A 23,280-nucleotide genomic window follows, 5' to 3' on the forward strand; every position below is an offset into this window, starting at 1 on the left:
TAAAGATCAGAGTAGAGGTATAGCCGCTAACAAACCCCCGCCTGACCCGGCTGACCAGGTTTATCGTGTCTCTGCTGCCGCTCCAGGAACGTGACTTGCTGAAGACCTTTAAGATTCCTGCAGACTTTTTCATCAACTTCATGATGACGCTGGAGGACCACTACCACGCCGATGTCGCCTACCACAACAACATCCACGCTGCGGATGTGGTCCAGTCCACGCACGTGCTGCTGTCCACACCTGCGCTGGAGGTGGGGACACCAGTCCGTCCTGCACAGACAGTTCATTTTTCTCGTTTCCAAACTTTAGGGACGAACGCAGATGTTGATTGTCGTCTTTTGCCGTTTGTCCCAGGCTGTTTTTACGGATCTGGAGATTCTCGCGGCGTTGTTTGCAAGCGCCATCCATGACGTGGATCACCCTGGAGTTTCCAACCAGTTCCTAATCAACACCAGTGAGTCTGCAATCTTACCTTGAGTTTTCTGTCCTGAATGAACAAGTGAACGTTCAAGCCGTACACAGATCTGTATTATTTCCCTTCAGACTCAGAACTGGCCCTGATGTACAACGACTCGTCGGTGCTGGAGAACCACCACCTGGCAGTCGGGTTCAAGCTTCTGCAGGAAGAAAACTGCGACATCTTTCAGAATCTGAGCAAAAAGCAGAGACAGTCGCTGCGCAAAATGGTCATCGACATGGTAACGCTTCTGTCCAGCACTTCTGTTTCCTCTCTGCCTCAAGGACGGCCTCGTCTCCATGAGATTTAAACCCTAACTCTGATGTAACGTCCCTGTCGCAGGTGCTGGCCACTGACATGTCTAAGCACATGAACCTGCTAGCAGACCTGAAGACCATGGTTGAGACCAAGAAAGTGACCAGTCTGGGAGTCCTGCTGCTGGACAACTACTCAGACCGCATTCAGGTGAGACGTGCTTCCAGGCAGATGAAGGACTGTGTGCAGGTTAAAGAGAGGAGGTGAATCCGGGTTTACGTTATACTCACCCAGCGTTTGTCCGTGCAGGTTCTTCAGAACATGGTCCACTGCGCAGACCTGAGCAACCCCACCAAGCCTCTCGAGTTGTACCGCAAGTGGACGGATCGCATCATGGTGGAGTTCTTCACTCAGGGCGACAGGGAAAGAGACAAAGGGATGGAGATCAGCCCCATGTGTGACAAGCACAACGCCTCCATAGAAAAGAACCAGGTAGAGAGTGATACCGCTTTAGAACGAGCCCGTCAGCTGAACTAGGGCTGGGCGATATATCGAGATTTTAATATATATCGATATATTTTCAAACGCGATATGGTACGAGAAAATATCGTTTATATCGATTTAAAAAAAAAAAAAGAAAAAAAAAAATGTTATGATTTTGATATAGCTTATTTTGTGACAAATTGACTTGAATGTTTTATTTGAGATTTGCACAAATGTTTTGTTATTTGCACAACTGTCAACCTCAGTGGAAAAGTCTGCCTGTTACTGTCTACATTGTATTAATTGCACAGTGTATTTTAATTTAATTGTTATGCAGGAAAGGGATATTTATTTTATTTTATTCAAGAAGCATTTTTATTCTATATATGCAGGCAGTTTATTTTTATTTCATTTGTTTTATACATTTTGATATTGTGCAGACCTGTTAATAAAGGAACCTGTGTGACATTTGGCACGAGGCTTTGTATTAAAACTGACTGTTTTTTTAAGGGTTTGCCTCAGAAAAAAATGAAGCTAACAGAGATGCTATGCTATAATGCTTTGGGGGGAACTCAAATTATGGCACAGAAAAAATATCGATATATATCGAATATCGCCATTCAGCTAGAAAATATCGAAATATGACTTTTGGTCCATATCGCCCAGCCCTAAGCTGAACATGAAGTTCCTTAAACGCTAACGCCACACCCTGTCGCTGACTTTCAGGTGGGTTTCATCGACTACATCGTCCATCCTCTGTGGGAGACGTGGGCGGACCTGGTTCACCCCGATGCCCAGGAGATCCTGGACACGCTGGAGGATAACAGAGAGTGGTACCAGAGCATGATCCCCCACAGCCCCTCGCCAGGCCCGCTGGAGCAGGAGGAGGAAGACCCTGCGGGGGAAGCGTCGGCGCCCGCCAAGGGCGGCGGCTCCACTGCAGCTGACAAGTTTCAGTTCGAGCTGACCTTGGAGGAGGAGGAGGATGAGTCTGACACGGAAAGCTCCCCCGATGAGGAGAAGGGCTACAGCAGCAGCAGCGGGGGGCACGAACTCAGCAGGACCGAACACAGGAGCGGATGCAGTTCAACCCAACGGCTCAATAAGATCCTCACCAGCGACTCGAGCAGGACGTTTTCTTTAGACTCCGAGAAGGAGATGGAGGAAGACAGAGAGACGGGCCAAGAAGGCATCGCCGAGGTGCCGTGCTTCAGGCTCGGCACATAGCACCGGCCGCAGCGGTTTCTTCTGGCGGCCTTCTTTTCTTCACTTTCATTAATATCAGTGCCTCGTCCTCTTTCATTACCCTTCTCCCAGTCCAAGGAAAAAAAAAAGAAAAAAACCCGCCTTTGGTTTTCTCTGGATGGGGTGGCGGCAGGACCCGGGGTGGTGGAGGAGCTGCAGCTGGGTGCGGGAGTGTCACAGGGTTTGCGTTTTTTACACGGCGGTCACTTGCACTGGAGCGCAGCGGGCCAGCAGCGTCGCCAGCTCGCCATCACTGACAACGAGACACGTTTCTGACCGGTTCATTGTGCTCTGTGTCCATTCACTCGAAGCTCGGACAAAGCAAGAACAAGTAGTGAAAACAACACTTTCCCATCTACAACCAGTCTTTTGTGTGCTGCAGCTGAAGTCACAAGTGTCCTCCAGTACTTGTAAAAACCAAAGTGAGTGAGTGGTTAGAAACCAAAAAAACTGATAATTGGGGACAACATGAAACTAAAACAGTGCCCCTTTAGTTTTGCCTCATGTCTTTCATGTAAAGACACACTACGTATAACTGCAGTTGGCACACAAGACCTGACGCCAAGAGCAGATCCCGCTAATTTAACGGCAGGAAGGAGATATTCACCCTCCTATGCAGCAAACTTTACATGTAGCAAACTTTTTGAGTGACCGTTACTGTAAACATACCTGAGAGAGCTGCACCTCCTCTTGAACTGTTGTTGAGGAGGTCGAACACGATTGTGATGAATGAGCTCACACTTGATGTTTTCAGCCTTTTCAGATAGAACACTTTATCTTTTTATAATCCTAGACTAAGATATTGTCAACAATGAAACTGTGCCGGAGTTACTGTAACGGGGGGGACGGCCCCAGAATTACATTTAAATACAACAATGCAGGCTTAGCTCGGAGCGCCCCCTGGTGGCCACAAGTGGAAATGAAGGTCTGGTACTAAGGCCGTTTGATCTTGAAAGGAAACTACATTTAAACTGTCTTTTGGTTATTTTCTTTCACTTCTGTCACTTTTTCTTGTACAAAAAAATAGTATTCGTTTTTCTTGGTATATATTTTTATCAGTTTGCCTTTAAGTTGAAGCACTTTTTGATTTAGTCCACTGCTCGCCCCAAACCGTGTTTATTTTAAGCCAAAACGTGAACACGATGACATCTATTGAAACAGAAACAACAGCCATAAAATAAACGGCACCGTGCAGCTGGAAATATATTCAACCTTATCTTCAGATCCATTTCTCACCTTGTGTTTTTCATAGCATCTACTTGCATAAATGACTTCACTGAGGGCGAGCGTGACAGAAGTATTAAGGTTACAAGGACAGTTGGTGACATTATAGTAACTGTTTAGAAAAAACAAATACATCAGATGTTACCAAAAGACAGTTGCCTGTGCCAGAATTTTTCTATCTCTATCTGATCAATACTTTTGCTCTTTGCAGGGACATAGTCGATGACAAAACAAGTGCCCAGCAAGCATGACACAACCAGTACTGTAATTTCCATTTTGCCACTGGCTACTTTCCATCAGCGGCTGATATAGTCGGTTGATCATAGCGCCCTCCGTGCCAATCTGACCTCAGCGTCTCTCTTCCTTTTTTTCCTAACTCCTATTCAGATGGTGAATTGAAGCTTACTTTGTCTTAAAACTAGTGATATGTGGTTTTCCTAGGAGTAAAAGACTGGTCAGACTTTGTTTTTTCAAGTATTTGCAAAGAAAACAAACAAGCACTTTGAATGGTACTTTTACAGGTCTGCACTTCCGGTGGCGATGAAGATGTAAAGCGTGACTTTGCTACTGTTTTTCTTTTGTGTGTCGTTGAGCGGTCGTCTGGTGGAGTCGAGCTGCAGAGGAACGACCACTTTTCAAGTGTAGATAGTAGATGGTGGGGACTTTTTATAAAGAAATAGATAAATCTGTTGAAATGCATGAAATTACAGATTGTAAAAAGTAAGAAGAGTTTATGTACTGCTTTTAAATTTTAAACTATGAATGATCTTATTTTATTTTATTATAACAAAAAAAGAGCTGTTCACACACACACATACAGTATATACTTTTTTCCTTTGGAGCAAGTGTTTTTGCTCTTGTTTTTGTTGTTTTTGTGTGTCAATCCTCTCTGTAGCGTCAGCAGACCTCATGGGTGCCTTCAACACTACACTTTAACCAGCACAACGTACAGCATGCAAACATCAAGCCTGTGTCTCTGCTTTTCACTAATTCTTTAATTTTGTACATTTTCCTCACAGTACTTAATGTTGATTTTATTATTGTTCATGTTGTTTTCTGTTGTTGTTTTTTATTTATATGCTATCTGTCAGAACAATGAGACAATTGAGTAAAGTATTTTTGTGTAGTTTTATGTACTATCAAGGCAGAAGGAACAGATTTCAACTATTACTAAGCTTTTTTTTCCTTCTCATTTCTTTAGGTCAAAAAATTACATAAAACATTAGGAAAACATTGTTTGTTTGTTTGTTTGTTTGTTTGTTTTGGCTGTGTAGAACAAAGTTGAGTGACGGATTCCTTCCTGGGTTTTCTGAAGCATCTCATTCCTGTCTTCCTCTGTTTGCACTGATCTCACCTGATTGTTTATCAATGATACTGCGGCACGTGTGGATCTGAGACTTGTTGAAACGTTGAAATAATGATGTAATCATGCAGCCTTAACAGTCTTTGCAGGTGAGTTATTCTGCTCTTAGTGGTTTCACACATGAGAACCTGATGAGATGATGTGGCTCTGACAATCCAGGCGCTGCAGTTTAACTGTGGGTCTGCTAGAACTCTTTCCAACTACAACTGTAGGCCTTTCCAATAAAGGAGAAACACTTCACTGTCTAATGTCATGCTTTATGCCTATAATAACTACAACACCAGCATAAATAATACCATTAAATAACTAATCAACTGGGCTGTAAAATACTGGGATTTCTCTTTAACATGCCACCACAGCTGCACAATGGTTCCTGTCATTTCTAAGAAGCTTCTTACGTCTCATCTGGGATTTTTTCTCCAGAGGTCTCCAGTTTGGCCATCAGGTGGCCTTGGTGGTGATCCCTGGTCTGAATCCCAGCAGTGGTCCTGTCTGTGTGGAGTTTGGGCGTTCTCCCTGAGCTTGCATTGGTTTTCTCTGGGTACTTCCTCCCGCACTCAGTACACGTGTATGTCAGGTTAGTTAGAGACTGTAAATGACCCATAGGGGTGGGGGCTTTGTGGCTCTACAATGAGCTGGAGACCTGTTCAGGGTTTACCCCTGCCATCAGAGGTGTCAAAAGTATTCACATTCATTACTCAGGTAGAAGAATAGATACTACTAGAGTTTAAAAATACTCCTGTAGAAGTTGAAGTATCAACTCAAGTTTTTTACTCAAGTAAAAGTATAAAAGTACTGGTTTCAAAACTACTTAAAGTATAAAAGTAAAAATAATGTAAGGGGGAAAAAAGCCATGAAGGACAAAAGCCATTGAAAATGAATGCATCTTAGTATAATGCAAATATACTAAAGAACCATATATGTGTACTATTGAGCATTAACATGTGTTTCAGAGAGCAGAAGATATGATGACTAGTTGCCTATAAGTATTGTAATGGTGCAAAAAGTCAAACTTCAGAGGCATGTTATCATTCTAACCTTTATTGGAATGTACATCCAAGTTTAGTTGCAGGAATCTGAGGGAACGGATGTAAGAACAAAACTGGACAAGAACATCTAAAACAACCACAACCAAATTCACTCTATCCGGATGGAGCAATTTAACTGGATAGTTTTTTTTTAAAGGCCGAAATGAAGTAGAGTAACGAGGCTGTTTTTAAAATGTAAGGAGTAAAAAGTACAGATAATTGCGTGAAAATGTAAGGAGTAAAAGTAAAAAGTCGTGTGAAAAATAATTACTCCAGTGAAGTATAGATAACCAAAATTTCTACTTAAGTAAGGTAACGAAGTATTTGTACTTCGTTACTTGACACCTCTGCCTGCCATGCACCCATAGACAGCTGGGACATGGGACCCCTAACAGGAATAGGTGGCTTTAATGAAGGGATGGATGTCGATCTCTTTGAGGCTTGACAACCTCTGTGGTATCACTTTACCTTATAGTTTTGTCCACACTTTCTAAATAGGGATCACTCCTGATTCCCAATATCTTCATATTTTTCGCTTTGGCTTAACGTTTTGGATGATAATGAATGAATGAATGAATGAATGAATGAATGAATGAATGAATGAATGAATGAATGAATGAATGAATGAATGAATGAATGAATGAATGAATGAACGAACGAACGAACGAACGAACGGATGAATGAATGAAGCCTTTATTTCCACTAGTGATGCAGGGAGATTTTGATGCACTCATAGTTCAATAACACGTGATACATATTAAGAAAAAAAAGAAAATACTCAGGACAGTAGAAAAATACAAATAGTCCAAAGGTTATAAATACATAGACATAAATATGTACAAGTGTGTGGGTATTTCCCAGTAACAGATTCTGCGCATGTGATGAGGTAGTGTGGTGAGGTAGACACTGTTAGGAACGTTTGTTGAGAGATAGGATTACTTTAGGGAAAATGTAACGAGTGTGTTTGTCTGTGATGTCATTGACCTGTATCTCTTCCTTGAGGGAAGAGGGTCAAGGAGGCGGCGTCCAGGGTGGGAAGTGTATGCTTGAATGATTTTGGCTCTAGAGAGGTAGCAGGTGTCAGCTATATCCTCAAGTGATGGGAGATGGCAGCCCAGGATCTTTTGAGCTGACTTGATGACCCTCTGTAGGGCTCTCCTGTCTGCTGCTGTGCATCCTGCGTACCTCACGGTGAGTCCGTATGTTAGGATCGCTGAGCGATAGAAAGATAGATAGAAAGATAGATAGACAATAAAATGAAATAAAAACAAATAAAATAAAATAAATATATATCTAGGCACATTCACCCCTCCACACATACATCAACACATGGACATTACAAGAACTTTCATCAACATACAATAATTTTTTGTTATTGCACATTAGCTCCTCTTTTGTTAAGGGTGGTTATTGCTGTTGGGTAAAAGCTGTGTTTGAGTCTGTTTGTCCTTGTTTTCATGAGTCTGTATCGTTGCCCAGATGGCAGCAGTTCCAACAGTGAGTGTCCGGGGTGTGAAGTGTCTTTTATCATATTTTGGGCTTTTTTCTGACAACGGGAGTGGTGGAGGTGTTCCAGTGTGGAGAGAGGGCAGATGATGATCTTCTGGGCGGTGGATATGACCCTCTGGAGGTCTTTCCTCTGAGCTGCTGTACAGCTGCTGTACCAGGTGCAGATACAGTATGTCAGAATGCTCTCGATGGAGGCTCGGTAGAAGGACACCAGCAGCCTCTGTGTAATGTTCTCCCTCCTGAGGATCCTGAGGGAGTACAGTCTCTGCTGGGCCTTTTTCAGCAGCTCAGAGGTGTTCACCCTCCAGGTCAGGTTCTCCTTAATGTGGACTCCCAGGTACCGGAAGTTGGCTACCCTCTCTAAACAATCCCTGCTGATGATGAGTATGTCTGCAATGATTGTGTTAACAGCAGAGCTGTAGTCAACAAAAAGCATCTGGACATAAGAGTCACTGTTCTCCAAGTGCTGCAGTGCTGTGTGGAGAGTGATGGCACCCTCAGTGGATCACTTCTCCATGCAGGTGAAATGATGAGTGTCAACGGTGGGAGGGAGGATGGGTCTCAGGATTAATTTCTCAATGCACTTGGTGACAATGGGAGTGAGGGGGGTGGGTCTGTTATCAGTTAGGTTTTCTACTGTAGGCTTATTCAGGATAAGGATGATAGTAGCAGATTTAAATCAGGCTGGAACGGACACCTGCACCAGGGCCTGTCTTGGCTAGCCGCTTCTTAGGTTCACTGCTTCAAACAGCTGTCTCACTTAGTGTTCCTGCTTCCTGCACAGTTCAGTTCCTCAACCAAGGAAACGGTGTCGGAAATATCTAATTACTTTCAATGCCTTTTATTTCACTATCTAGGAAGTGTGTGTTTTTTTTTAGAGTATTTTATTTTCAGCATGTTTCAAGGTATACATGAAAACACAAACACAGAACCTCAAACCCCTGCCCAGCCCACCCATCAACAACAACAAAAAAATAAAAAAAGAGAGAAAACATAAATAACAAATAAATTAGGAAAAAACGGTTGAGAGGCAAGGTAGACAACAGTAAGCACTGACAGCAAAATAAAGCTTATAAATCTACAACCCGTCCATCATAGAGGCTTCATAGAGGCTGACAATGTGTCCATATATGCCAAATAAGGTTGCCACATCTCTGTAAAAGTATGATAGTCTTTCCTGAGTGTATATGTCATTTTTTCAAGTGAAACACAGCTATTCATTTCTGAAACCCATCTTCCTATCGAAAGTTGGGAGTCAGACTTCCATGTGATGGCGATACACTTCCTGGTAACACACAAGGTCAGTGAGAGAAACTTCTTTTGAGCTTTTCTTAATCGTGCATCAATATTTGTAGTATCTCCTAATAAACAGGTTTAAGGATCTAATGGAAGATGCACTCCTAGAAGTTTTGTCATGATGTCAGAATGTGTTACGTTTTGTGCATAACCAAGTGCAGTGCAGTTTTGAGCTCTCTTCTATACTACATCTAAATGACAGGCTGGATATCTCAGGTTTATATTTATGCAATTTCAGTGGCGTAAGATAGGACTGATGGAGAAAGTTATAATAGGTCAACCTGTATCTGGAGTTAATAGTGGCAGTTAGACTTTTTTGACACAATTCAGACCAGAGCTCTGTACCCATTGTCACACCCAAGTCGAACTCCCATTTCTGCCTTGATTTATGTAAATCTGGGAAGTGTGAATTTTTAATGGCATTGTAGAAATTGTATTATTACTTTGATACCATTTACCAATTACTTTTACCATTATGTCTTCCTTAGTAGAACTGTGTGAACTGAAGTACTGATGAAGTAAATAATGACAGCACAAAAAAGTGAAGCAAAAAAAGGCTCAGGAGTAAACTGATTATTTTTTCAGATATTATTCATATATACACACACACACACACACGCATGCGGGGAAGGGGGTAAAAAGGTAAAAAAGTAAAATATATATATAATTACAAAATATGGACAGTATATACACATTGCAGTGGAGATAAAAAGATAAAAAATATAAGATAGAAAAATAGTGCAAAGGAAGAAAAACAGTGCAAAAAAGCAGGTGGAATGAGTGTGAGGTAGACAGGTAATAATAATAATAATAATAATAATAATAATAATAATAATAATAATAATAATAATAATAATAATAATAATAATAATAATAATAATAATAATAATAATAATAATAGCGGTGCTATAAATAGAAAGCAAACATCGGTAGGGTGATGCGGGGGGCGGGACTTGCAGAGCGGGTCTGCGGGATCTCCTCTCTGATTGGTCAGCTGTCCTGTCAATTACACTTACATTGTGCAGGTGCAAAGCTGGTCCAGAGCTAGCTGCTGCAGTGAAGCTGAGGGGAAAACACACTTTTCACGGTAAACCCTGCCTTTATTTATCATCATGAGGCCACGGTGGTTATTGCCACTGGCAGCAGATAGTATAGTGTTCACTCGTCGGTTATTAGGAGTGCGTTTTAGGTTGAAAATAGCGTGATAAACAAGTAAGAGTAACCTTCACATGACATATCTGGGATGCTTAGTTAGCTCCTGCTGTCACGTCTAAATGCATGTAACGGTGGCTGCGAGGTATTCACGGAAAAAGTAGCGACGCCTGCGTTTAAATGTCTGACACTGCCGTGTTATTTGCATTACATTTGTGTCAGGACCGGTAGCTGAAGCTTCCTGTGGTGATCAATAGTTAACGAGACGCCTGGTATCGTTTTCCCGAGGTTTTTTCCCTAAGCTAACTTAGAGCATATTGCTTTTTTCAGACTGCTGCTTTATTATGATGTCTTCAAAATTAATAGGTGGACTAAATGGACTAAAGTAAGCCTCTAGTTTACTGTGGCGTATAAAGGTGTGTTGGTGCGTCCACAGGAAGGGTATTATTGGTTGTTCGGCCCGAGGCTCCTGGTTAGAGGATCAGGGTGATGAGAGCTGTAAGCTGCTCTGCTGTTTCCTGTCTGCTCTGTCTGCTCTGTCTGCTCTGCTGTCTGCTCTGCTCTGTCTGCTACTGTCTGCTCTGCTGTCTGCTCTGCTCTGTCTGCTCTGCTGTCTGCTCTGTCTGCTGTCTGCTCTGTTCTGTCTGCTCTGCTCTGTCTGCTACTGTCTGCTCTGCTGTCTGCTCTGCTGTCTGCTCTGTCTGCTCTGCTGTCTGCTCTGTCTGCTCTGCTGTCTGCTCTGTCTGCTACTGTCTGCTCTGCTGTCTGCTCTGCTCTGTCTGCTCTGTCTGCTCTGCTCTGTCTGCTACTGTCTGCTCTGCTGTCTGCTCTGCTCTGTCTGCTCTGTCTGCTCTGTCGTCTGCTACTGTCTGCTCTGCTGTCTGCTCTGTCTGCTCTGCTCTGTCTGCTCTGTCGTCTGCTCTGCTGTCTGCTAACATCTGCTGTCTGCTCTGTCTGCTCTGCTGTCTGCTCTGCTGTCTGCTCTGTCTGCTACTGTCTGCTCTGCTGTCTGCTCTGCTCTGTCTGCTCTGTCGTCTGCTCTGCTGTCTGCTAACATCTGCTGTCTGCTCTGTCTGCTCTGCTGTCTGCTCTGTCTGCTCTTCTCTGTCTGCTACTGTCTGCTCTGTCTGCTGTCTGCTCTGCTGTCTGCTCTGCTCTGTCTGCTACTGTCTGCTCTGCTGTCTGCTCTGCTGTCTGCTCTGTCTGCTCTGCTGTCTGCTCTGTCTGCTCTGCTGTCTGCTCTGTCTGCTCTGCTGTCTGCTCTGTCTGCTACTGTCTGCTCTGCTGTCTGCTCTGCTCTGTCTGCTCTGCTCTGTCTGCTACTGTCTGCTCTGCTGTCTGCTCTGCTCTGTCTGCTCTGTCTGCTCTGCTCTGTCTGCTCTGTCGTCTGCTCTGCTGTCTGCTAACATCTGCTGTCTGCTCTGTCTGCTCTGCTGTCTGCTCTGCTGTCTGCTCTGTCTGCTACTGTCTGCTCTGCTGTCTGCTCTGCTCTGTCTGCTCTGTCGTCTGCTCTGCTGTCTGCTAACATCTGCTGTCTGCTCTGTCTGCTCTGCTGTCTGCTCTGTCTGCTCTTCTCTGTCTGCTACTGTCTGCTCTGCTGTCTGCTCTGCTGTCTGCTCTGTCTGCTCTGCTGTCTGCGCTGTCTGCTCTGCTGTCTGCTCTGTCTGCTCTGCTGTCTGCTCTGCTGTCTGCTCTGCTGTCTGCGCTGTCTGCTCTGTCTGCTCTGCTGTCTGCGCTGTCTGCTCTGCTGTCTGCTCTGTCTGCTCTGTCGTCTGCTCTGCTGTCTGCTCTGCTGTCTGCTCTGTCTGTCTGCTCTGCTGTCTGCTCTGCTGTCTGCTCTGTCTGCTCTGCTGTCTGCTCTGTCTGCTCTGTCGTCTGCTCTGCTGTCTGCTCTGTCTGCTCTGCTGTCTGCTCTGTCTGCTCTGTCGTCTGCTCTGCTGTCTGCTCTGCTGTCTGCTCTGCTGTCTGCTCTGCTGTCTGCTCTGTCTGCTCTGTCTGCTGTCTGCTCTGCTGTCTGCTCTGTCTGCTCTGCTGTCTGCTCTGCTGTCTGCTCTGTCTGCTGTCTGCTCTGCTATCTGCAGGAGGTAAAGGTGTGCGTCCCGTCTCCCACCAGTGTGAAGCTGCAGTGCTCCGTGATTTTAATGACTTGTACTGACGCAGCGACTTTGCAGGACTGCTGCATCAATTTCCTGATAAAAAAAAATTATTAAGGACCGATTGCTCAGATAGCTGTATCTGACGTCAGAGAGATAATAATATTATTTAATGAGTGTTCGCAGCAGGAAACACGCCCTCTTTCTTGTCTAGATTAAACAGGAGAGAAAAAAAGAATGAATACTTAGATAAATCTGGTCTTTACCAGTTCACAAAATCTTATCAAAAATGCAAGAGCACTGTGGTGATCAAATGTGGTTTTATCTGTCAGAATGTATGGATCACCATCAGTTTACTATCAAGGTCTGCACAAGTCTATTAATGACTTATTGATGTAAACGAGGTGTATTAGAACAGGGAAACATCTAACTCATGCAGGACACTGGGTCTTAAATTGAAGAATATGTCATTGAAAGTCCATTCTTTTACAGCAAGAAACATTCAAAACAGATGTCTATATTCCCGAGCACGGACATCCTACCAAGTTCTACCCAAGTCAAGAACTTGCAATGTTTATAGAAGTGACAGAAATGGCCCACATCTCAACCACAACAGGCTACAAATTAAAGTCTGTGAGAGAGGGTTTATAAATAGACGGCAAGCCTATAAAAAGATAAAGACAGAACTCTCCATTCATCTCCCAAAGATGAGTTGGCTCAATCAGGAACCTGCCATCGCCAGGATGGCCAAACTCCAAAAGACAAAGAAACAAGCTGGAGCTCACTACCTGCCAGTTGCATGAACAAAAGAAAATGAGTTCATACATCAGGACCATTATTCCAGGGACTAGCAAAAAGAAAAAAAAATGGCCCAGTTAAAGTTCAAATTTCGATCTCATTGAGATTCTGTTGTAAAACCCTAAGAGGGCAGGATATAAACGAATGCCTGCAAACCTCGATGACATGAAGCAACTCTGTAAAAATAGAACTGACTAAACTGAATAAACAGAAGTGACCGATGAGATCATACAGAAACCATCATTTCAAGTTGTTGCTCCTCAGACTGGTTTTACAAGCTACTGAATCATTCAATGTTGGGACTTTTTTAACTTGCTGCTTTATGTCTTGAAAGTGTGGTTGCTTCTGCAGATGAATCTTAATAAGAAATTGCACAAGAATTAAACATTTCCTTAAGCGTCTTCACTTTTGCCAGTAACTTTGTGAACTTTCTTTCATGCATAGATGGCGTCTGCAAATGCCACGTTTGGACAGAAGGAGTCCTCCGACCAGAACTTTGATTACATGTTTAAGATCCTCATCATTGGCAACAGCAGCGTGGGAAAAACTTCGTTCCTCTTCCGCTATGCAGACGACTCCTTCACACCCGCCTTTGTCAGCACGGTGGGCATCGACTTTAAGGTCAAGACCATCTACAGGAATGACAAGAGGATAAAGCTGCAAATCTGGGTGAGTACATACAAAGTAAAGTTGTACTGTAGATACAACTCTGACAAGAAAGAAAGATTGTGAGGAAATCCTGAGAAAATTGGGTTACTGAACAGGTTGTTTCCCTGTAGATGCTTTTAACTCTTCTGAAGTTGAGATTTTATATTGAGAGTTTGGTTTGGTTTTCTTATTGCCTATATTTATAGATTTTTTTTCTGACGTCACAGGAAAACAGTGCCCACACAACCTACTGTAAAGCACTACACAACAATTTGAGCAGCCTGAGAGCTGGATAACCATGAGTTGAGGTTTTCTGAGCTGCAGTCTGCAATGCTTGAACTCATTTTTAAAGTTTTAATTACCAGCTTTGTTTAGCGTGCATATTTGCACAGGATGGTCTGTTTCCGTCTCTATAACCAGTACAGAGAAAGTTAGGTGTATGACAAAACAGTGTGATGTCATGTCTGCTGTAATAATTACGCTTTTCAAGTAATCTGATAATTATTTCAACAGTAACTGTTATTATTGAATGAAAATGTCAGAAAGAATCTATTTTGTTGTACCAACATCATTTATATGACTAAAATGGGAAGCTGAGATGAATATTTCAAATCTGGAACCACCTCACCGGCATCCCATCAGGTGAATTTGTGGACATTGAGCGTTATATTCCTAGTGGCCTCAACTACAGGTCTACAGGATTTCTCTAAAGTGAATGTATAAGTTGTCTCTGATTCTTTCTTTGAGGTGATCTCTTTGAGCTGCTTCAGTGCTTACATGCACACTAAATATCTGATATCAACGCAATAAAGACATAACTTTGAATAGGACAACAGTGTTTTTGATTACCTTAACCTGAGAAAAGGATATTGATGAGCAAGAAATGATCAAACTGAGCTCTGTGGAGAGTTTGGTCTTGGTCGCATTGCTTAAACGTGCATGTACCTCGATCACACTTCCTGTCCTAAAAGATCTTTCACAGCAAAGATTGCTGCATTGCAATAAGACGATTATGAGGGAAGCTGCGACACAGTTTTGAGGTAGAAACACCAGTTATACCTGGTGTTTTGAGAGAGGTAATCAAGGCTGTGAGCGGGAGCGAATAACACAGTTGTGTAGATAAACAAAACATGTAATGTCTTTAAAGATGTCAGACTGTGCTCTGTAACATTAAACGTCAGTATAGAGAACCTTTTTAGCAACTTTTGGAACAACTAAAATCATAATAATGTGAAAAGTTAGAATATTGCTGCTATTGCGTGTAAAGGTAGTCAGTCAACTGCTGACTGTTCATCCCTGCAGCGTGGTACAATGAACAATTTATTTAAGTATACAGTGAGCCTTGAAATAACTTTTGTTCACGCTTTTTGCCCTGAGCTACGCCTCTGTTTTTAGCTAACTTTGTTTCATGTCTCTAACTGTATTAATGTGCCATAATCCAAAGAGATGTAAAGAGTTTCCCTCTTTGAAAATAGTTTGGTGCAGTTTCTGAAACGTCACATTAAACCCTGATGAAAAATATTGAATTGGGATTCTTAGGAGATGAGTTTTCCTTTAAAATTAAATATGAATCCAGAGTTTGACACTTTTATATTTAAAAGCTGAACATTGTGGTTCTGTGCAGAAATACTAAAAATGTTTATGAAATTACAGTATTATATTTTCCCCCTGACAAAATATAAGGAACCATTTAATTATTAGGGGGAACAAAGAGTCCCATGTAGTTCTTTGCTGCACCTGTCCTTTTTATATCCTTCATTGATCAGATATTGATCAGATTCTGTTACTGGGTTATAGCAGCTTTGTATCTTGCCATGGAGAGTTTTAACTTCAGTTTCCACCAGAGACTTAGAATTATACTGATTGCTGGCCATGTAATTAGTTGGGTCTAATTATCCTGAAAAAAAATAAATTTCCCTCATCATTAAACCTTCATTCAAATGGTGGAAAGACTAAGGTGTCAATGTGCTGCTTTGCATTGACAGCAGAGTTAAAGACCTCCTGGTCCCCTGGTCCTCATGTTATCAATCCCTTTGACTTCTTTTCTTCAGGCAGTTTTTTTTATACATTTGGGTTAGCTGTGTGTAAATCCCATTTCCTTCAGACAGTTTCTGATATTTTGATCCTAAATGCCTAAACCTGTTTTTTGAAACCCTGTTAATCAAGTTTTTTTTTTACCTCCACTTTCACCCCTTGCTTATGGGGGAGTTCAGGTGAATATGTGATGCAGTTTGCCGTCTCCATTAGCTAGGCCTTCATGTAAACGTTGAATCCAGACTATATAAGACTGAACTGAACTGGATGGGTTTTGATTGGACTGGACCAGACTGGTCATCTGTGTAAAGGGCCTGAGATGACTTTTGTTTCGGAATTGGTGTGAAATTCAACTCACAATTTGATGCATATCATGTCATATTGGGGGTGTGATTTGAATTAAAACTGAAATCATTAATACTTCTGCTTTGGAAAATTCCCTAAATAATTACTGATGAAAAACAGTTCCAGTTTACTTCTGGTGTTTGACCAAACAGATGCATCGGAACCGTGCATCGGTAGTATTTGGTAATACGTTCCTGTTAAGTTTCCACGATCATTTGCTGTGTTTCTGGCAGTAGCCTTAAAACACTTTGCTGGCACCATAAAAACCTTCCCCCGGGACCAGCTGCTGATTATATGAGACTCCAGAATAATTAATGCTCATAGCAGTTTAACTGAAGGTATTCATCACGTAGATGCCCTGCAACAAGTTATTTTCAGGTACTGGGTACATATTTGAGTCTGCTTCCACTTGAATCTCTTCTGTAAATAGTGTGATCTATTCAAAATGATCTCAAGTCTTTTGCATGTTTGTAGGACACTGCTGGACAGGAGCGATACCGGACAATCACCACGGCCTACTACAGGGGAGCCATGGGCTTCATCCTCATGTACGACATCACCAACGAGGAGTCCTTCAACGCTGTTCAAGACTGGTAAAGAACAACCTTCTTTTCCTTGAAATGAACTCGTGCGCTCCTCGCCAGGTCTGTTAAAACCGGCTAAATGCAACATCAGATGAGTAACAAGAATATTATTTAAGTAAAAATAAGCCAAATTGTAAAGAGAGCAAAACTAAGAACATCTTCACTGTTTTCACCTGAATTAAGAGAGTAAGCAGCCCTTAGGTTTGACACATCAAATGAACGGTACGGTGTGTTCAGGGTTGTGTTAACACGGTGGAAAGAACGCGTCAGTGATTCTAGAAAAGGAACCGTTTGTGCCCATCAGTCCGGGAACTCTCATGATGCCGTCTCCAAACAATTTGGAGTCTGAAATAAGAACATTATCCTTTCACACTGAGCGAGACGTTTCACGTTTGGGAACACTTAGAAATAGCTGCCAGTCTTAGTGGGTTTCCCAGTAATTTACTACTAATACAACTACTGTCATTTAGCAGACACTTTTAACCGGAGCGACTTACATCTGAGAGAACACAAGCAAGAAATCCCGTAAGAGGGTCCAGCATGGATAAGTGTTGGACAGACTGTTGTGAATCCAGTTGGACACACGTGCTGCCATGCCAGTGCTAAGGTTTTATATTTATTTTTGTTCCCTTCCTGTCCAACACAACAGTCCCTTTTATACAAGATCGCTACCCCCGCCATCATACGATCATCTTGTCATAAGTGCAGCTTACTCAGTGATGAGTCATGCAAAGAGCTGGAAAAATTTTCAAACTAATTCTGATGAGCAGAGAAGTTTACAAGATGCAGAAGATCTCCTTGAAGACCTGACTGTTTAGCTTGCTCTTAAAAGTAGATACGGACCCTGTAGATCAGACAATTTAACTCCAAAATCAAAGTGTATTTCTCAGAGAAACTTCAAAAATCCAAGAGCAAATCTCCAGCGCTGCCAGGCTCAGCTTGGTCAGTTGGTTGAGGGCGTTTTCATGCTCGGTCCCTTTCACCCGTCCAAATGAGTGGGTGTTTTTTCCTGCTTACGTGAACACACCCTTCCTTAGACCACTTCAGAAGGTACTGACAACTGGGTTCTTTTCAAGTCCGTTGAGCAGTTTGTTTCACCTGAATATTGTTAACATAAACAACTCAAACTCAGTTGTTAGGCTCGTTGTACAGTAGGTAGTCACACAGTACCAGGGGGCATGCACCGCCTGTTCAAAAACCAAATCAGCGCCTGGATTAACCAAGCAAAAGGGTAAAAGTCACCTGTTTTGAAAAGTGGTGCAAAGATTAAAATGTTTCAGCCGGTGTGAGGTTATTAAACTGTAGCTGATGCAGTTAGCCCCTCATTCCTTAAAAAACTGGATCAGATCGTCTGTGGTCTTGGAAAAGCTGTTGCATTATTACAGAGGGTAAATATTGGTCTGCATTAAGTAAATAAAACAACCAAAGACAATGCTGAGATTAAAACTGGAGTGAGGGCTGTCCAACATGTCCATGAAAGCTGGAAGGATGGCGGTGAATGTGGTCAGAGGTCCTGAATCATCAAAGATCAGTCTTCGCTAAAACTCACAGTGATGTTAGACGTGGACGTAAAAGCATTTACACACAGACAAATAAAACTCCTGATGTTGCTAGTTGATATGCCTGCAAGTGCGATTGATACCAGTTTGTGTGTGTTCAGCTTTAAAAAGGCTTCAAACATGTTTCCGAGGTGATTTTTAGTTTTTTTTTTCATAGCCTGTCCTCTTCAGATCAATATCACATAAGTGGTGCTAACTTGAACCAACTGTATTAACTGCTGTATTCATGCTTATCACACCACTATAAACACATATGTGCCATTCATTTAGAAGATTTTCAGGTCCATAGTTCGTCATATTCCACATGCTCCTCTTTTTATGTCTCAGATTCATTTGAAATAGATCCAGTAAGTAGCTTTGTGATCAATCTGCACACGTTTCTCCCTGGGTACTGAAAAAAGATGAGATTCCTCCTGTGTTTTAGCTCATTTTGCGTGTGTTCACAGGTCGACCCAAATCAAGACGTACTCGTGGGACAACGCTCAGGTGCTCCTGGTGGGGAACAAGTGTGACATGGATGACGAGCGGGTGGTGGCGTCGGAGAGAGGGCGGCAGCTGTCTGAGCAACTGGGTACGTGAGCGGGACGAGGGACAAGCGTCGCTGCGCTTCCTCTCTTCGGTTGAAACATTTTTGTTGCATTCAGGTGGTTCAGGTTTTGGTTAAAACATTTCGTTTTCGCAGTTGGTTTAGACAAAAAGTCATTTACTGAGGGATGACGTACGTTTGGCTCTCTGCTGACGGTGTTTGAAAATTAGACTGTTTTTTACATTTTATTTACAGGTGATCAAAAACACAAAATAATACAAAACAGGTAACAATACAAGTGCGCAAAACAAAAACGCATACACGTACAGGACAAGAGGGGATGCTAGAAAAAAAACAAAAACTAACAGACCAACAAAACAGTACAAAAACAAAACAACAAAATCAATGTTTTTGCTCAGATTTCTTCTTATATGTGGCCATGTATGTGGGTGTGTGTGGTGTGTATGAGAATGGTGATTATTTTAAGAGAGAGACAGCAGCAAAAAAAATAAATAGGATAAATAAATAAGGAAAAATGATAAGTAAATAATAATTTAAAAAAAAGGGGGAGTCAGTATTAACGCAGGAAGAAATGAGAGAGATGGGGATGAGGGAGGAGAGAAGAAGAGAAAAGAAAGACGGAGAGAAATTAGACTTAACAGTTGGGGGAGAAGTTATTTTAAACTTGGGGACATTTACGTCACAGACTCTGTGACGTGCTGCTGCAGCAGCAGCAGCATCCGTCCGGTATGTAGGACGGCGCATCATCTTTTCGGTTGGGAAGAGACGTTTCATTGGAGGGTTTTCCTTTTAGATCCTGTATCACAGCACTGATTTGAAACATAGTTTGGATTCTTTTTTTCAAGTGTGATTATGTGGAATTAGCTTTTCAAGACTTTAAAACCGATTTTGGTCTCAAAATGTTTCCAATCATCTGGTATGGAGGGAAAAGTTGGCGGAGTGTAAGCTGCCTGGCTGCAGCCGCAGAATGACCCGTCACCGAGACACGGGGCAATTATTTTTGATAGGCTTCGGATCAAAGTGATGCATTTAACTTGAGTTTGTGTCCCGTTGCTTTTCCTCTGTTGATAGGGTTCGAGTACTTTGAAGCCAGCGCTAAAGATAACATTAATGTGAAGCAGACCTTCGAGCGGCTGGTGGACGTCATCTGCGAGAGGATGTCGGAGAGTTTGGATAACAACGACCCGACTATCACCGGAGCTAAGCAGGGGCCTCAGCTCAGCGAGCAGCCCCAGAGGTCCCATCAAGATTGTGCTTGCTGAACACGACAGCGGACACACACACACACACACACACACACACACACACACACACACACACACACACACACACACACACACACACACACACACACACACACACACACACACACATTCACTCAACACCTAATGCTGTTTCAAAATTGACACTTTTTCTTTTTTCTTTTTTATTTATTCTTGTTATTTACTCGGTTGAAGTTTTGCTTTTGTTCATGTTTATTCATGTGCATTTTCTACCCGTGAACACTGCCATACATAGACCGAGCCGGCTGCGCTAACGTTCCAGCCCCATTTCTGCATCCAGATCTGCAAAGATGATATTTTCAGCAAAGCACGGATTCAGTCTGAAAGGTGGAGGAGTGTAACAGAAGGGTGATGCCCACATATCTGTCTTTCACATTTACACGCACAAAAAACGCGTGCAAACACAAGTGTAGATGCAAACATTAAACCCGTCAAAGCTACAACAAAACGGCTCGTGCGTCCGTAACCGGGGCCAACCACAGGTCCCACTCAGCACATCAGCCTCAGATTTTAATTCATACAAACACGTGCAGGTATCATACCTGTCGCCCCTCTGAAAAGGTGTTTTTGCTGTGGATAGAACTTTTTTTAGGTTTAGTTATGAATCTGTGACCTTGTCAGCGTATGTGATGGACTTTATACAAATATATCTAGCAGCTAGGTTTGATGTCGGAACAAGGTGGGCTGGATTTTTTTATCTTTGTAATTTAATAAATTATTCAAAGCGTTTTTTTTTTTTTAGTCATCCATTTTGGTTCTTAAGTTAACTTATTATTCGTATTGTTTTAAATTGAAGTAGAGCTCAATCTGAATTTTAAAGAATTTCTATCAGCATTGAGCCGCAGCGTCCGCTAAAGGATTTTTAAGGAAATGTAAAAGGAAACCTGACCTCCTTCACCACACTATGTAGATTTAAAAGTGTATAAGTTGATAGGTGTGCTTTTTGAAGTGTATACAATTAAAACATCCATATAAAATTGACGTGAAATAATAAAGATCACCTGGGAGTTGGAACCATGTGTCAAGTGTGACTCGCAGACGTTCAGGACAGATGCTGATTCAGCAGTGTGTGTGAGCCGTTATCTGAACTTAAAATACATCCGTCCTACCGTTTCCCTTCTTTGAAGTACCAAAAGGGTTTAAATGTTTCGGATGTTAGACCCCTTGTTTTATTAACTTTAACTGTAAGCATGCAGAATCCAACGTGTATTCACTAGAAGGACAACTAAAGATCTCTCCTCCGCATCGACGTCCCTAGTTTCTCACATAAATCAGACTTCTGTCTTTATTTTTCATGGAACGTGTCGTTTTAAAGCTCGTAAAACATCAGATGTAGTCTTTTTCTTTCTCCTCTAATCACGTAAAGGACTTTTCTGCTCTTGTGTGCAGCGCAAACCTTCTGTGAGTCATACACTCACAGATGCGCTGAAGCATGTACGAATAGCTTTGCTCAATTATTTTGTATTATTTATTTAACTTTTTTTTTAAAGGTAGTTTTCAGCACTCGACTTTTTAAAGAGATGTTTGTGTAGTATTTAAATGCCTAAACTGTCAAAGCTTTTGAATTCAAGTGTATTTGTGTTTACATTGCAGAGCGTACAAAGATTAGGATGCTGCTTCAGCGCGACGATAAAACATTCCAGTGTAAGAGCCTATTATGGTCTGGTAACAAGTGTGGTTGTCTCATCATCTATTTGTTAGGTTGTATAACCTAAAGTTGTTTCTTTCTATGTTCAAATATCAAGCAACTCTACAATACAGAATAAGGATTATATCACAAGTACGGTTGCTATGAATGTGCAGTTAATATATACAAAGAGAGTATTTATTATTATTATTATTATTATTATTATTATTATTCTAAAGGTTTGAAAAATGTTTTAGGCTGAAGGCGATGCTTATTGGACATCATATAAGTCAGGAAAATGGGTTGTGGAGGTTAACGCATCCTTCATTGAAAAGTTAATTAAATGTCATTTCTTCTCATATCTTACTGTTTTTTCTTCTTTCGTCATCTCACATAATCGTTTTGCAACAATTGTAAAAACCTTGTTGAAAACTTCAGAATCCATTAATCCCGTCACGAATGTCTGTGTCCTCCTACTCCCTCCATGTCAGAAATAGCTGTAAATACAAACGTCCTCCCCATCAGGTATTAGTTGTGTGAAATGTGCTGTAATTCTGTGATATCAGGTTTATAAAACAGGACTCAATAAAGAAAAGTCAAGCAGGACTTTGTGTTGGTTCAGCTGTATTTCACATCGGTCTTCATGCTGAAGCGTTCATGTAGTCACGAGCAGAAAAACATGGACCCGCAACTGTTGGATGACGTTTATTCGGCTCTTTTATTTTGAAAAAACATGACAGGAATGACACACGGCTATTTAGCTGCTCACTGCTCTGGCTTTGTAAAAAATGCCTCAGATTATTAAATAAAACAGTTATAAATTATTCATTTCGGCCCTGTTCCTTTTTCTCTCCTGTGCTCAACTTCAGTTTTTCATCTAATTTTACATATTACTTTAACAATTTTTCTGTTTTTTCTTTTTAGTTATTCTAACTACTTTGGTTCATTTCATTTCTTACATTTCCAATTATCTGTTGTAAGAATAATTAAACGATTGGAGTATCTTAGGAGTTAAAAACTGGTGCAAAGTTCCTGGAAGACGTTCATTGAAATGATTTTGTAGAAGGAAAAAAGTCGAGAGTTGCACAAAAATCAAGCTGCAATTGTCAGATTTTTTTTTTTCTTTCCCAAGTTCAACCATGTGTTTCCAATTAGAGCGTTCAGCTGAGCTCCTGACTGTTTGCTGTCCATGTCATCAAGCTCATATGCTGTTACTGAAGAGGATGTGTATCATTATTCATCCGTGGCAGAGTCCTTTATTATCCTGAAAAAATGTTTAATCGTCAGCAAATCAGCCTTTGATTGATGGAATGAGGGAAAAGGGCCCAGAATGTCAATGAACGTAGTGCATTTACAGCCTGTCGTCCTCAACCTTCATGTATTCTACAGGACCTGCTTGAGAGTTGCAGCTTAAGTCCATGCCTGACGACCTCCACAGCTGCTTCTCTCTAACTTACTGTCCCCGCGTTTTCTTTTGTTTCTGTGGCCAGTCCCAAGCACTGATCCCTAATTCTTCCTGTGTAACACAGGAACAACAAAACACAGGCTGTGTTTAGTTTTTTTATTTAGTTTAAAACATTGCTGTTATATGGCTTACTCCAGACATGGTTTTTTTTTATTTTACCAAACTCCTTGTTGGATCAACTTTTTTAAAGAACTTTGATCTTTTCTTCTTCTTCTAACCATTTTTTCAGCTTTCTTGTTGGAACCATGTTTCCTGTCAACTAGCCAGGTTGAGCAGCTCCTTAAG

General features: G+C 41.8%; 2 protein-coding genes across 8 annotated transcripts in view; both read left to right on the forward strand.

Moving 5' to 3' along the window:
* pde4ca (phosphodiesterase 4C, cAMP-specific a) overlaps positions 1-5,265 on the forward strand; it is a 52,425-nt gene extending 47,160 nt beyond the window's left edge. For all 7 annotated transcript variants that reach the window (XM_061732672.1, XM_061732673.1, XM_061732674.1 and 4 more), the window contains 6 exons: positions 87-251; positions 355-454; positions 544-698; positions 800-922; positions 1,022-1,204; positions 1,922-5,265. In XM_061732672.1, the coding sequence (XP_061588656.1) occupies positions 87-251; positions 355-454; positions 544-698; positions 800-922; positions 1,022-1,204; positions 1,922-2,422 (1,227 nt within the window). In that variant the 3' untranslated portion in view covers positions 2,423-5,265. The remainder of the gene's footprint in view (positions 1-86; positions 252-354; positions 455-543; positions 699-799; positions 923-1,021; positions 1,205-1,921) is intronic.
* A 4,595-nt stretch (positions 5,266-9,860) lies between these two features.
* Positions 9,861-22,354, forward strand: LOC133452925 (ras-related protein Rab-3A-like). Its single transcript, XM_061732679.1, has 5 exons — positions 9,861-9,947; positions 13,348-13,572; positions 16,405-16,523; positions 18,520-18,644; positions 19,692-22,354. The coding sequence occupies exons 2-5, from the start codon at positions 13,348-13,350 to the stop codon at positions 19,880-19,882; spliced, it is 660 nt and encodes a 219-aa protein (XP_061588663.1). The 5' UTR covers positions 9,861-9,947; the 3' UTR covers positions 19,883-22,354.
* Positions 22,355-23,280: the final 926 nt, after the last annotated feature.

Source organism: Cololabis saira, chromosome 10, assembly GCF_033807715.1.
Source record: "Cololabis saira isolate AMF1-May2022 chromosome 10, fColSai1.1, whole genome shotgun sequence".
NCBI lineage: Eukaryota > Metazoa > Chordata > Actinopteri > Beloniformes > Belonidae > Cololabis > Cololabis saira.